This window comes from Leucoraja erinacea, chromosome 31 (assembly GCF_028641065.1).
Source record: "Leucoraja erinacea ecotype New England chromosome 31, Leri_hhj_1, whole genome shotgun sequence".
In the NCBI taxonomy this organism is placed as follows: Eukaryota; Metazoa; Chordata; class Chondrichthyes; order Rajiformes; family Rajidae; genus Leucoraja; species Leucoraja erinaceus.
Genome location: NC_073407.1, coordinates 9434366 through 9450534, shown reverse-complemented (window position 1 = coordinate 9450534; position 16169 = coordinate 9434366). Strand labels below are relative to the sequence as shown.

Below are 16169 nucleotides of genomic sequence, written 5' to 3'. Positions count from 1 at the left end.
GCATGATACTGATGGATTCTGACCAGAGATCATCCACTGTATTTATTTCTGTTATGCTTCTGTGTAGATTTCCTGCCCTGCTGATCGACTCTCCCACCAAATGCATTACATCATGCTCTCTGGACTGAATACCCATTGCCCTTCTGTGTCCACCAAACCTATCGATAATACCATCCTGCAGCATGGAACATCTACTTCATTATCAACAAAATTGCCAGTTTTGGCTCCAATCAGCAAATTCCTTATTCATGCTCCTAACATCACAGTCATTAATATTTATCACAAGAGAAGTAAATGCTTAAATGCGTGTACGTGTACAGCGAACAGAACCCCAATGACTAAATGCCCTGCTGTTCTCAGACCTTGAGCCATTTTTTAGCTCACCCTGTAACTTTCCTTGGATCCCAGAAGTGTTTTACTTTCCAATGAAATGCCTGGTGAGGTTTTGATAAATATTTCATCAAATTCCATAAAAATGACAGCCATATACACAACATCTACATCTCTGCCCACACCAAACGTTTTGGTTACGTCTTCAAAAAAAAACTTGTGACACTATCTCCCTAATCAGCAGTTGTCCATCTAAATGCACGTATATCTTATCCCTCAGAATACTTTCTAGTAACTTTCCAACCCCAGATGTTACGACTCACTGGCCTGTAGTTCCCTGGCTTTTCCCTGCAGCACTTCTTAAATAGAGGCACAACTTCTGCTCCCTCCGTTCTCCCGGCACCTCACTCATAGTTAATGATGACTCATAAATCTCAGCCAGGTCACCTACAATTTTCGCTGTAGCTTCCCAAAATGTCTACGGATATATCTAATCAAGCCCAGGAGATCTGTCTACCTTCATACTAGTCAGGATCTTCAGCACCTCCTCGACTGTAATAGTGACTGCCCTCAATGCCTTCCATTGACTGCCCTAAGTTCCCTGGTCTTCATGTTTTTCTCCATGGTAAAAAGAGAAGAGAAATACTCAATGAGGATCTTGCCCGTCTCCAGTGGCTCCTCAGGGAGTTGAACGCCTTGATGCCTGAGGAGTCCCATTCTCTTTCTGTTATCTTTTTTCCCCTTAATGTTCATAAAATCTCTTGGGACTATCCTTAATATTATTTACCAGAGCTCTCTCCAGTCCACTTTTAGCCCTCCTTTTTGCACCTCAATTCCCAAAACTTCTCCAGGGATACATTTGATCCCATCTTCCTATATCTGCCCCATGCCTCCTTCTTACACTTGGTCAGAGCCTCAATTTCTCTCGTCATCCTAGGTTCCTTACACCCACCTGTCTTACCCTTTACTCTAACAGGAACATGCATGCCTATATGCATGCACATCAAATACACAATCCTCAACGACTCTCCTAGCATCTTTTCCAAAAAAAAATCAGGATCGTCACACTTCTTTTAAATCAGGCATACGAGACTGCAGATGACAGCACCTTTAGAAAAAGACAAATAAATGGATAATGTTTGAGTTGGGATCCTTTTCCAGACTCCCAATCCGAAATGTCATCCGGCCATTTGCCTCCACAGATGCTGATTGACCCGCCGAGTTCCTCCAGCAGCCTGTTTTTTTTCCCTTTTAGTCCACAAATTTTCATTGATTAATCCTTGTCTATCCGATTTATCCTTTTCATCAGAATTTTCCTCAGAAATATGGGGAAAAAAATCCTCAGAACTCCATACTATTGAAGAAAGCTGGAAATGTGGCAGGACCAGGACAAAGTCTGGGAAGTGATAGGTGGTATAGGTGTGGGGAGGTTTTGACTGGAACATGGATGAACAAAGCTTAGAGATAAAAAGGAGACAAAAGGGGACAAAATAAAGAAAGAGGTGTGAAATATGAAGCCAGAAGAAGGGTTGATGGTTCAAGGAGCTGGGAAGGAAAGAGGGGGGTGGGACATTGCGCACCTAGGTGGGTCAATGGGGAGAAAGGGGGAAAAAAAGGGGTAAGGTTTTATTACCTAAAATTGGGGGATTCAAAGTTCATACTATGAGGCTGTAAGTTACCCATGAGGTACTGTTCCTCTGGTTTGTGAATGGCCTCACTCTGGCAATAGAGGAGGCCCATAACCAAAAAGTTGGTATAGGAATGGAAAGGGGAGTGAAAATGGTTAGCTACTGGGAGATCCAGCAGGCCAGTGCGGACTGAGCACGTGTTTGGTGGAACAGTTGTCTAGTCTATGCTTAGTCTCGTCGACGTAAAAAAAAAGGCTATGTTGAGAGCACCACATACAGTAGACGAGGTTAGAGGAGGTACATGTGAACCTCTGTCTCACCTGGAAGGGTTGCTGTGCTCTTTGGATGATACAAGGGAGGAGGCAGGGGGAAGTACCTGGGGAGAAGGGCTTGGAGTGAGGAAGGGATAAGTGAATCAAGGAATTGCAGGGAACGGTCATTACAAAAAACAGAAAGTGGTGGGAAGACATGACTGGTGGTAGGATCAAACTGAAGGTGGCAGAAATGGCGGGGAATTATGTCTTGGATGCTGAATTTGGTAGAGTGAAATGTTAGGACCAGGAGAACTCTATCTTTGTTCCGTCTGGAAGGAGGGGAATGAGAGCAGAACTACAGCACATGAAGGAAACATCGGCGTGGTATCCACCCACAACAACATGGGGAAACCACAAGTACTAAGAAATAAGGCATCTCAGATATCCTAGAGTGGAAGCAGATGTGGTGGAGTCAGATAAATTGAGAGTATGGGATGGCAGGTTGGAAAGAAGTGTGGTCCAGATAACTGGGGGAAGTCAGTGGCTTTATAGTAGATGTTAGTCAATAGTATGTCTCCTGTGATGGAGACGGAGAGATCAAGAAAGGAGAGAGAAGTGTCAGGGATAGTTCAGGTGAATTTGAAGGCAGGGTGGAAGTTAGTAGTAAAGTTGATGAATTCAACAAGTTCTCTGCGCAGGTGGCAGCTGTGATGCAGTGGTCCATTGGTGGGAAAAGTCAGGGAACGGTGCCAGTGACTGTTTGAAACAAGGACTGTTCAATGTGACCAACAGATAGACATGTATAGCTGGGACTAATATTAGGCTGACTGTCGTTTGGTGACAGTTTCATTGAAAACATTGGCACTATATTAGCTATTTTCCAAGCCTCTAGCATTGACACTCGTCAAAAACAATTAGGAAATTATATTTAGACCCAACACTTTCCATTCTTTGCTTTTAAGAGCTTTGGGCACATTAAAAAAAATTATGTTTCATTACTTTCAATGTTTTCAATTTCCAATACTTGACATTATACCTTATTAATGTTATTGCTTGCTTCAACCCACTCTTTCAAGAGATCGTACACAAAGTTTTTATTTAGTCAAACATATCCTGTTTCTGCACACAACTTACTGTTCTACTTTCTAATGTGACCTACTTTCCTTTGTCATCATTAACAAGGAGCAGAAATATGGTTGTGCACTCAATCAACATCACTAAATAAGGTTATTTCCTTACAAAGATAGACAGAGAAGGCTGGAGTAACTCAGAGGGACAGGCAGCATCTCTGGAGTGAAGGAATGGGTGACGTCACCCTTTCCTTCTCGCCAGAGATGCTGCCTGTCCCACTGAGTTACACCAGCATTTTCCGTCTATCTTTGGTTTAAACCAGCATCTGCAGTTCTTTCTTACACATTACATATTTCCTCACAAAGCTGTTTGTATGTGTTGATTCTCCAAACTGTAGTCGTGGTCATCATGGTCATGGAAGACGCTGCCTAAATATGCAAGTCGTTCTATCCATTATGAAGCATCATCAACCACCCACAGTTCTTAGTCTTGATTAGGACACTTGCTTGATCTTAATTGTCCTGTTACCACCTTTCTTAGCCAGCAGTGTTATTGCTGCTAACTACATCAGGTGTCAATTCCTCTGTCTCCTCTGCATCTGTTCCTAAGGTGACTTTTTCCATACAAGGAATCCGAGATGTCTTAATTCTTTAGTGAACGTGAACTCCCCCTTCTATCACAGATGGATCCCTCACACATATCTCCTTGGTGTCCCGTAGATCTGCTCTCGTTCCCCGTCTCTGCATATGCACCAAGGACAGAGTCCTCCTGGTCCTCACCGTTCACCCCACCAGCCTCTGCATTCAACACATCATCCTCTGACATTTCCCTCATTTCCAATGTGATTCCACCACTAAATCACATCTTCCCCCCCCCCCATTCCACCTTCCACAGAGACCGCTCACTCCGCAACACCTTGGTTCACTCATCCCTTCACACCCAAACCACCCCCTCCACGGGTACTTTTCCCAGCAACCGCAGGAGAAGCAACACCTGTTCTTATACCTCCTCCATCCAGGGACGTCGACAGTCCTTCCAGGTGAGACAGAGGTTTATGTGCACCTCTAACCTCATCTATGCATCCAGTGTTCACGGTGTGGCCTACTGTACATTGGCGAGACAAAGCGTGCACTCAGCCACTGTTTTGCTGAACCCTGACGCTTTGTCCGGCAATGCCTACTGGATCTCCCGTTTGCTAACCATTATAACTCCCCATTCCCATACTGACTTTCTGTCCTGGGCCTCCTCCATTGCAAGAGTGAGCAAAAGTCGTCAATTGGCCAATGCTATCATAGCAGAAAGAGGTCGAGGATCAATTTGGGGACACCTCAATCAGCACAAATAAACAATGTTTTTCATGAATGCAGCATCATATCTAACACTCAAACTCATCAACTCTACACACCTAATAGATACCAACAAATATTCTGGGCTAAGAAACTGAAGATTACAGGTCAGGAAATCTCATTTGAAGAAAAACCTGATTAGATTTCTGAAAAACATTTCATAAAATTAAGGATGGTTAAAAATGAAGGAAGGTTATGGTTACCCAGGATGGACTAAATAGAGAGGGGGAAAGGGGTGGGTGGGGATGGAATCCTACACGGATACGAGCTGTGTTTATTAGCAAGGATATTTTAAACCAACTGCCATTCATTATTAGGAAGTGTCTCTTTCTCCCCCTGCATGGTACAGCCAGGTCACTGTAGATTTAGAAGTATTATTGGATGAAACAATCCGAGAAATACTTTCTGCCCTCTTTTACTACCTCTATCCACTAAGCGTAATTTCACATATATGGAATCAGTTTAGCAAAACCATTTGTTTCAGCAGACTCCAATGCAATGGTATTCTTTTTATAATAGGATGACCAGAATTATATAACATTAAAACAACGAATCCATACAAATGTATCAATAACTTCTCTAGGCTTTCAATTCTATCCCTTCGAAATAAATCCAATGCTTAACTTGGTTTTGTCATTGCTTTCTTAGTCACTAACTCAACTTTTAATGATTGTTGGTTATTTCTAAGATCATAAAGTAAAACGGAACCTTATTTTCTAGGCAAAATGTTATATTCACTCATGCCAACACTAAGCTTCATTTGCCCTTTTTGTAAGTTTATGAATGTTCTCTCCAAATATGTGGCATCTCGCATCATAGTCATGGTGCTACACAGCATGGAAATAGGCCCAATTCGGCCCAATTTGCAACACGTCCCATTTGGCCTACATTTGGCTATTATCACTCTAACCCGTTCCTATTCATATATCTGTCCAAAGTTGTAATTGTATCTCTTTCCATAGCTTCCTCTAGCAGCTTGGTCCATATACAGATTACCCCAAGTTGGAAAAAGTTGCCCTTGATCTCCCCTCTCACCTTCAGCCTATGCCCTGCAGTTTTAAATTACCTTATGAATAAGACTGAGTATTCACCGTGCTTCGTGATTCTTTACACTTCAATAAAGTCACCCCTCAGTTTCCAACACTCCAAAGAAAAAGAGTCCCAGCCTATCCATTCTCTCCCTCAAACACATAATTCTCAGTAAAGTCCTGGAGAATCTATTCCGCGCCCTTTCCAGCTTTATGCAAAATTATGTAAGGCACAAATTCCATCCGCATTATAGTAATCAAGCCAAGGCAAATTTCCTAACTCCCTTAATTTCTGTTGGCAATTAACAATAGGTATACACCCTGCAAATGCATTAATTCATTAGCTATCATGAGAATTTTCCAACAGTTGCATAAAAATTTGCATTGAGAATAGAATATCCACAAATAAATTCAAAGCTTAGCTGTGTCAAGCATATTCAACAAATCTGATAGTGCTAAATCGGGTTGAGGGAAATGTGAAAGTAGATTGCAAAAAGTCCATGGACAATAACAAAAAACATTATTTTCAACATTATTATTAGTATATATTTAGAGCAGTACTTCCCTTGTAGTCGTTAGTGCTTCTTGACTTAACCACATAATTAGGTGGTGTAATAAAGTAATTTGAGCAGAAGATTAAATAGTGCTGACGCGCAGCGTCCGTTTACCTAACAACAGCCAAGCCAGCTGATGCGTCTCTGAGAATATCCCGATTCATTCTGCAATGATTCTGCGAGACAGGACAATGACAAGCACCCAAAATCTCAGCTATGCAGCAGAGACCAAGGTCATTTGGCATCTTACAGCAGCATGTTAACGCCAGTTTCATTAGAGCATGTAATTTATGAACATCCTCTTTGCAATTAATAATTCATATGCTGCAGACTCTTGAGATTTCATTCTGTGGTTTAAAATCCTGGCAATAAATCAAGAATATTATACTCTACACATGGAATTACAGCACCCAAGTACAAGCTACTGAATAGATATTTTCTTGAATGTTTTTATTGGGATATGGCGATTGCATTCATTAGATCATTAGTAATTTTTCACATAAAACATAAGGTCATAAGTGACAAAGCCCAAGGACATACCATGATTCTCCACTTGCTATTCCAGCTTCTCTTTTGTGCCTTGTCCTGTTCGATGCTCCTTACTTTCCGCAGTCTCCTCTAGCCACTGGTTTTCCTTTTTGCAACAGAACTTCCTCATAAGCCCTTGTAATCCCTCGACAACTCAGATCTTAAAATAGCAAACGGTATGGCAAGGCGTTCTATGTAATATACCTGCAGAAAAAGGACACAGTAGTTCAAAGTGAAAAATGTGAAGCAAAATAACACTTGCCCAAGGACTGTAATTTTAAAGATATAATCAAATTAAAGTGAGCAATGCATATCGCAGTTCTAAAATCTTAAGATTATGCGGAATTAAAACTAAATTCACAAAACCAATGTATAAAGAGTGGTTGTACTGTAGGCTAAGGTCTGGGGAATGTGGAACCAACAGTCTGTAGCGTATCTCACTGAATGCTTGGTATTTTATATATCCCTAAATTTCTGGATAGGTTAATCATGCCAAGATTTTGGTCTTCACTTTTGACATAGGTAGAAACCACAAATCTTCTGTTAAATGCAAACATATTTAAGTGACAGCTCATTTTATTCTCTCCAAATTTGAGAATACATATTCAATCACTGCATAAAAATTAATTATCTCCCATCTCATTAAATGTATTTTTGCACACGTACACAAGCTCTACCCATGAATTTGCACATACTAAACAGATTGTAGTACTGAGCAAAAAAAAAACACATAAGGCTGGTGGAACTCAGCAGGTCAGGCAGCATCCGTGAAGGGAATGGACAAGCGGCCTTTCGGTTCTGAAGAAAGGTCCTGACCCGAAATATTATCCATTGCATCCACAAATGATGCCTGGCCCCATGAGTTCCTCTGGCCTTTGGCATTTTGCCCAATATTCCAATAGTATTGTAGTTACAGTGCCCTCCATAATGTTTGGGACAAAGACCCATCATTTATTTATTTTCTTCTGTATTCGACAATTTGAGATTGGTAATAGAAAAATATCACATGTGGTTAAAGTGCATATTGTCAGATTTTATTAAAGGCCATTTTTATGCATTTTGGTTTCATCATGTAGAAATTACAGCTGTGTTTATACATAGTCTCCTCATTTCGGGGCACCACAATGTTTGGGACACATGGCTTCACAGGCATTTGTAATTGCCCAGGTGTGTTTAATTGCCTCCTCAATGCAGGTGTCAGAGAGCTTTGTAGAAATTACAACACTATGTATAAACACTGCTGTAATTTCTACATGGTGAAACTAAAATGTATAAAAATTGCCTTTATTAAAATCTGACAATCTGCACTTTAACCACATGTAATTTCTTTTCTATTATAAATCTCAAATTGTGGAGAGGGAGAGAGTGAAAGTTTAAAGGAGATCGACAAGGCATTTGGTTTTCATTACACAGAAAGTGGTAGGTGCCTGAAACACTGTCAGGGTAAACAGATATGATAGAAATGTTTAAGAGGCATTTAGATGAATACATGAACAGGTAGGAAATGGAGGAATGTAGACACCATGCAGGCAGCTGGGATTAGTTTAATTTGGCATTTTGGATCAGCACATTCATGGTGGGCCAAAGGGCATGTTTCTGTGCTGTACTATTCTTGTTCTATGAAACTTATTTAGTACATTTCTATCTATTTTACAAGGGGATTGGCTCCATAAAAAGATTATATTTGGCAGAGATAACAAGCTTGCCTTGAAGCCCTTTCTATTATGCCTTCAGTAAACTACAGTACACAGTGAACTCGGGCTCCAAAGCTTTACTGCAACTAAAAATATCAATTACCTTAGCGAGAAACTGGCTGTTTCAAGGTTTATCTTCTCTCTAGCAGGACCACAAGATACTGGAGTACCACTACGATTTTGAGTGCTTATCCTAATTTGCTAGCATTGGAATGAACTCAACCACTTTAATATGGATGGATAGAGTTGGAGGAGAATCTCTGAGAATATCCCGATTCATATCGCTGTGCTCATGGTAGATCTGCCATGAATTTAGCACTCCATAAATTGCATACGTATCCTTTTCTACTGTATTTCATTAAATGGATGACATACTCTGTCCCCGATTGGATATGAATGTTGCCCGATCCAGATCATTACATCATTGCCAAGTTACTCACAAATTCTCCCGAGTTTTCCCCTTGATTCAAACTCGGAGATGCTAGCCGTAGGTACTCGGGGCTATTTTTTTTACTCGTGGACATGTTTCAACATACTGAAAAAACGTCCCGACTTACCTGATGCCCTGAGTACCTACGGCTGGCATTACGAGCCGCTATGAAATATCTATGGACTCCTACGGCCTCGCTACGGAATCCTATGGACATTCTCCGAGTTTGAATCAAGGGGAAAACTCGGGAGAATTCGTGAGTAACTCGGGAAAGTGGGACAGGGGCTTCACTCCAGCTTTTTGTGTCTGAATCATCAGAATTTCTGAAAGTGGACTGTCAAAGTTTTTACGGTACTTTGTGGAAAACTGGAGTCCAAGCACTAAACCTTGGAGTACCCAAATAGTCACAACTTCCCAATCCCTTTAATCCCTGTTCTTTGCTTTCCATCTGTTAACATGCTTAATCCATATCAGTAAATTAATATCAATCCCATGTGATCTTAACCTGGTAGATCAACCACCTGTGTGGTATTGTAATTAAACAAATTCCAAAAATCTAAAAACACCATATCAGTTGTGGGCCAGTCACATTGAAGGTACATTCAAGAAAGTGTACCAACACCTCTACTATACTATACTTCCTCAGAAGATTAAGGAAGTTTGATACATCACCAACAACTTTTATCAACTTCCGCAGATGCACATAGAAAGCATCCTATCAGGATGAATCACAGCCTGATTTGGCGACAGTTCTGCCCAAGAACACAAAAAAATGTAGAGTTGCCGATGTAGCCCAGTCGATCACGCAGACCAGCCTCCCCAACCCCATCACCACCAACTCCATATACAAATCTATACTGATCCAACATAATCAAGGACCATTTTGCACCCTAGTCATTCCCGCTTCTGTCGGGCAGTGATACAAAAACTTGAACGTACCAGATCCTGGAAAGGCTTCTTCCTGTTGTTATCAAACTACTTGAAGCCTTCTCATATGCTACGGGTGTAGTATGATCTTCTAACTTCTTAATGTGGCCCTCACATTTTTTTTTTATTTGCACTTTCTCTGTAACTATAACACTATAATGCTGTAACACTATATTCTGCACTGGCATTTTTTTCTTTCCACTATCTGTTTTAATTGTATATGGCTTGATTGTACTCATGTATAGTATGATTTGACTGGATTGCACGCAACAAAGCTTTTCACCCTATCTTGGTATACATCTTGCATCTGCAGAAATATAATTTTCAATGAATGTCTCCTTATATGAAGTTGGGATTTTTTTCATAGATACCTGGAATAGACCTTAGAACATTTCACTGCATTAAAAGGCATGCTATAAACAGAAGTTTTCAGCAGGGCATGTGTGGGTCCTTCATAAGTGACAGTAGTGGACCACCCACTCCAGAGGTCATCTCTGGCCCTATTTGTGCAAGAGACTGCGGTTCTTACATTGTCCTCATTATGCACCTGAGAATCCACAAAACCGACGTCCCAAGGGACTGCCAAGGTAGTTTAGAAGAGCAGCTGATAGTTTTTTACCTGAAAAATGATGATAGATGGTTCAGATCTGAATCTTTTGCTTGCCAAGAACACTGAATTGATTATGTACAAACAGGCAAGTCACAAATCTTCACTAGCCGAAGAGGTTTCTAACGACCTTGGAATTAATTCTAAATTTGGATATGAGACTTCCAGATATTAACATGTTTTTCCCCAATACTTCTGAAATCATCTGCATGTAAACCACCACTTTCTTCAGGCAAGCCTATTCTTCGTTCTGAGCCATTATTTTGTCTTACGCTTGAAGGGTTCAGATAGCATGCCACTGAGTAAACAAGGTATCCTATTATTAAGATGTAACCAAAATAATACAGCCATGTGTTTTCTTTTCTTGACGCACTGGCTTATTTTTAAACAGTATATTTAACAGAAGTATTTTTCCACCTTTCCCCAAATCTGTTTGAAAGAACAGAAGCTTTTTTTCTCAGGCTAAAAGGAAATAAGATTGAATGTAGCAAGTGATTGCAATGAAACATTTATTTATATTATTAACTTTAAGGAACCTCAAAAAGCTCCAAACACAAAAACCTAGAGCCAGTGGTAAACTGTCTATGCTCACCTTTAGCAAACCAGGCAAGTACTGACTTAGCTTTTCCAGATCCGCCATTGTGAACATGCTTGCAGAACTTGCCTCAATCTAAAGTGTTGAGGCGCAATACAACAGCAATGCTCTGTATTATGTCAAGAGAGTCAAGAGAGTCAAGAGTCAATTTAATTGTCATTTGGACCCCTAGAGGTCCAAACGAAATGCCGTTTCTGCAGCCATACATTACACACAAATAGACCCCAGACACAACATAATTACATTTTACATAAACATCCATCACATAGCTGTGATGGAAGGCCAAAAAAAAACTTATCTCTCCACTGCACTCTCCCCCCCCCCCGATGTCAGAGTCAAAGTCAAAGCCCCCGGCTGGCGATGGCGATTGTCCCGCGGCCATTAAAGCCACGCCGGGTGGTGCGAGGTTGCACACCGGGTCTTGGTGTTGGGAGCCCCCGGCGTGCGCTCGCAAAGTCCCGCGGCCATTCCAGCCGCGCGGGGCGGTGATGTAAGGCCCCGCTCCAGGAGCTCTTCAACCCCGCAACACGGGCGGGAGAATTCGCCGTTGCAGGAGCCCCGAAAAGCGGTCTCCCTCCAGGGAGCCGCGGGCTCCCGGCGCCGCCGTCCACAGACCTGCCGTTGGAGCCTCCGACTCTCCGGTAGCAGCAGCAGCAGCAGCATCAGCGCTCCTCCACCGCTCCAACCGCTCCGGACTCGGCCAGCTCCGCGACGGCGACGGTGAGTAGCACCAGAGTACCCGGCTTCTTCCTGTTGGAGGCCGCTCCTCGTTGCGGCCTCAACGACAACGGAAACCCGACGAGAAAAGGTCGGGTCTCCACTGCAGGGAGAGATTTAAAAAAGTTTCCCCCCCCCTCCCACCCCACATGATGTAATGCCATCACATTGTTTTGAAAGTATATTTAAATAAATCCTGCCCACAATGAGGTTGAAAAAACTTTGACAAAGAGATTCCCTTTCTTATCCAAACAACAAACCAGGGAAGGACTTTGAATGTTTCTCAATGTTCCCAATTCCAAATGCATACGAAAGCAAAAAATTAAAACCTTTAAAATTAAAAAAAATAAAATAATTTTAAAAAATCTTATCCAGTCTGAAAACACTGGCAATCTCCACCTGCAATTTCTGCACTAGTGCAAGAGACCTGAACTACTGAACTTAAAGGTGTAAATGCCAGCAGTTTGTTGCTGAACTGTCCATTTCCAAAATCCAGTATACACGAAACAATAAGATGAGGTAATGATTCTCAGGTTTCTGTACCTTCTTCATGATGGTAACAGTGAGAAGAGAGTGTTGCCAGGCTGGTGCGGATCTTTGATAATATTATCTGTCTTCTTGAGAAAGTATGACTATAAGGTTCCTTCGATGATGGGGATGTCATTACAAGTGATAGTCTGGGCAATGTCCACCATTTTCTGTAGCCTTCTGTATTCTTCAATGTTAACATTTCCAAACCAGACCATGATGAATGTATTCTCCACTGTACACTTGTAGAAGTTTGATAGAACATTCAGTGCTGAATCTCCCCAAACTTCTGATGAAATTGATATATGCTTTTTATGTGATTCCATCAATGTGCTGGACCCAGGACACCCTATTGCAAAATGCTCTGGATTTTAGCCTCGGAGACTGACATCGGGGGTTGTGGGGACTCGTGTAGGTACATCATTGTCTTCCCTTTCAAATGTGCATAAAAGGCATTGGGCTCACACTAGAACAATGAAACTAAAACGATACTTCACAAGTTACTGAAGGGCTATCATCCAAATGATATTGAGTTTTTTAAATTATTACTCATAGACAAAACAAAGACACCAAAATGCTTACAGCCCCTGATTGGTTCTTGTGAATCCTCATGTGTGTTGCAGAAATAAAACCATTTACTTTTAACAATGCAATTCAAATAGTAAAACAACTTGTATTTAAGATTCTTCACAAATTAAGAACATCTCAAAGTACTTAATAGCTAAATGTCATCAATGTTGTAATGTTATTTTTAAGAAATCCCTCAGGGTTGAGGATGACTTACTTCGTTACGAGTTCTGTGAGATGTGTAATGGGTGATAAGAATTAAATGCGACTCACTGACAACCATATATGGGGTAGGAGATGCTTGATGGAGTAAGTTGTTTGGAGATTCTGCATTCCTTCTTCCATTTTTGTTTGGTCTCTGTGGTCCCAAAGAAACTCATGGTACTCAATAACCCATGGACACTACTTTTTAATTTAGTCTAGCCACAGGCGAAGAATTCCCAAGATTCAGTGAGGTTTTTAAGTCTTTCATTAAGGTTTTGAGAGAACATCCTTCAAGCATTTTCTCCATTAAAATCTTTTGCCATGGCAGAAGTTCAGAATAGAGTGCTGATTTTGAGCAAAAGATACCCCACAAGTTTTAAACAAAAGAAAATGCCTGAAATATTGTGCAGATCTATCAGCACCTCTGTAAAGAGAAACAGAGTCAACCATTCAAGGAATGACCCTTTATGAGAAATTACCTGAACTGCTGATAATCTCGAGCATTCTCCTTTTCTGATTGCTTATTTCAAGAGTCTGGTGACAGGCATACTGACAACGTGCCTGTTCAAAGTAGCAGGCTGACCATAATTGGATCCTCGATGCTGGGTAAGAAAATCTAGAAGAGGCTGAAGTTGGTTGAACTATTCTGCCAATGGATTTGGAAGATTTTTGGAGAAGCATTGGTGGTACCCCTCCAGTACCCCTCCAGGTGAATGCTGAAGACAGGACATGTCTCTGAAGAACACTGAAGGGCCATGAAACTGCTGCAATGGAAGGCTTTGTGCTTAATGCTGTGCTTGAATCTTGACTTTAAAATACCTATTTGTCAGACAATCAAAGATTTTGTTGGCACACTGGATTAATAAATGCAGCAGCCAATACAGACAATAAAGACCCACAAACAGCAATGTTAAAATGGCCAAATAATATATTTCAGTGATGTTATTTCGGGGATAAATATTGGCCAAGGCACAGGGGGAAGTATTCTTGCTTATTCAATAGTACAATTTACGTTTGTATTTATCTAATTATGCAAGAAAGAAATCAAGCACAAAATAACCCAAATCATAAATGTCTGCTTTAATTTCAAACATTACATATACTCAGGCAAAATTAATTTGTTTAAAGTTTTATCTCATGGAAAACAACATTAATCGCAGCAATGATGAAGCCATATAAAGTTCAAAAAGCCCCAGTTTCAGAATATAATTTGCAACAGGAAGTCTTTGAAGTTTTGAAAACAGTGAAATCTAAATTCAGCAACATCATGCCAAGTCTGAGAAAGTATAAATGCAGGTTTAAAATGTCTTTTGGGTTATTGAGTTAAACATCTTTCATTAACAACACATTGTCCACAATTGGCCTATATTTGTATTTAAATATACTGCTGGGCATCCTCATTTCAGACTTACAAACTGCTCAGGGTATGAACAGTTCTCAGGATCAGAACCCTGACGTGACCTGGTGAGGATTTGTACAGGTGAATCATAATCATAATTTATTAGCCACCTTTAGAAGTGCTGCCTTTTGCTCTTTTAAGTCCGTTATTGTGCTTTAATTTTTTTTTACACTGCAATCATGTACCATTTTACTGCTTTGCAGCTACATAGTGCTGTGTTTATCATTATATACTGTTTACTCTGTTAGCTTTATGTGAACAAGGAATTTCATTGTATCTGGGTGTATATGACAATAAACAATTTGAATCATATCAAGAAGAGTCCGGAATTCATATCCTCCAGAGATGCTGCTTGACCGGCTGAATTACTCCAGCACTTTGTGTTTTTTTTTGTAAACCAGTGTCTGTAGTTCCTGGTGTCAAAATAATCTGAATTGAATACTTTTTTGGGGCCTTTCACGTTACTCTTCCTGATCCTTTGTCTTGTGCCCAACGTCTTGTACTCTAACAAAGTCCTCCAAAAGCTAGCTATCCACATCTAACATTTTCTAGTCCTACAACCCTTCTCTAGCTGCCTAACAAATATCTTTCATCCAGTTCCAATCTTTTGTACTCCCCATAGAATATAATTGTCTGCTACAAATAGTTACTTTTTTAGATTCTTGGTATATCTGTCACAAGACTCCACGTTCTTAATGTTTGTTTTTTCACAGATGATGCTGCGACCAAATTGAATGATGAACTTGTTGCCGTCTGCACGGTTGCTCTCCAGAATCACATGGCTCTAGACTTTATCCTGGTGGAGAAGGGTGGTACTTGTGCCTTGATCGGGGCGGAATGTTGTGCTTATATTCCGGATAACTCCGAAGACATTTCCAACCTGGCTGATTACATCTGCAAGGATTAGAGAGCTCAAGCAGCCTCCTTCCTCCACCCCATCGAGATGGAGCACGTGATGGACTCTTTGGGAACCTCTTTTGTACAAGACTTGTTTATTAATATCATGCTTATTAGGGATTGTTGCAAACAAACGAGAGTAAACCGCTTCAAGGCTTTAGGCACCCCTCATTTCACCACTTCCTATATCTAGTGAATCATAGATTTATTAAGGGTCACCTGTCTTAGGTATTGAAGGCTGCCACTGAAATATAGATATCATTAAAGATACCCAATGATGCGTGCTTGCTCTCTGGGATCAGGACCAATAAGGAAGAGACATAACACCTGTGACTAGCTTTGAGCCAGTAAGATGTACCACTGAGATTGATGGCTTAATATATCCTAATCATCCTCTATAGATGAAAAAGCCCATATTCAGCTGTATTCTGCAGTCTTTTAGCTATGGTCCACAGATCTTTTGGTCTGTCATGGAACATTTCACTCTAATACCATATAACCACAGTGGCTGAATAAAATGTTTTGAACACTACCACTGAACCCAGAGTTTCATTAAGACTTCAATGATATAATAAATAAATGTATTCTACTTTAGATATTCAGGTTTCAATTTAGTGCAAATAATTTATTTAAATGGTTGACCAGCAATGGAATGATTAATTAACAAAAAAGGCAATTCATCCCCCTCTAATGTGATCTTCAAGGATTGAGGATTCCTTGCTACCACACTGGTTCTATGGATTCTGACATAGGTTTTGAGAATTTAGTAACTGCAGACTCTGATACCTGACAGGATAGGCTAGTGGCATCTGTGAGATAGTGCATGCCTTTTGCCCTTTCTCAAAGACTTCCATATGCCTGTAAT

At 40.7% G+C, this 16169-nt stretch overlaps 1 protein-coding gene across 5 annotated transcripts in view; it reads right to left on the bottom strand.

Annotated features, from left to right (window-relative positions):
• Positions 1-16169, bottom strand: part of strbp (spermatid perinuclear RNA binding protein) — a 107300-nt gene that overhangs the window by 60747 nt on the left and 30384 nt on the right. For all 5 annotated transcript variants that reach the window (XM_055659870.1, XM_055659874.1, XM_055659873.1 and 2 more), the window contains exon 2: positions 6752-6943. Coding sequence is in view for 1 of the 5 variants with exons in the window: in XM_055659874.1 (XP_055515849.1) it covers positions 6752-6754 (3 nt within the window). In the remaining 4 variants the exon portion in view is untranslated. The remainder of the gene's footprint in view (positions 1-6751; positions 6944-16169) is intronic.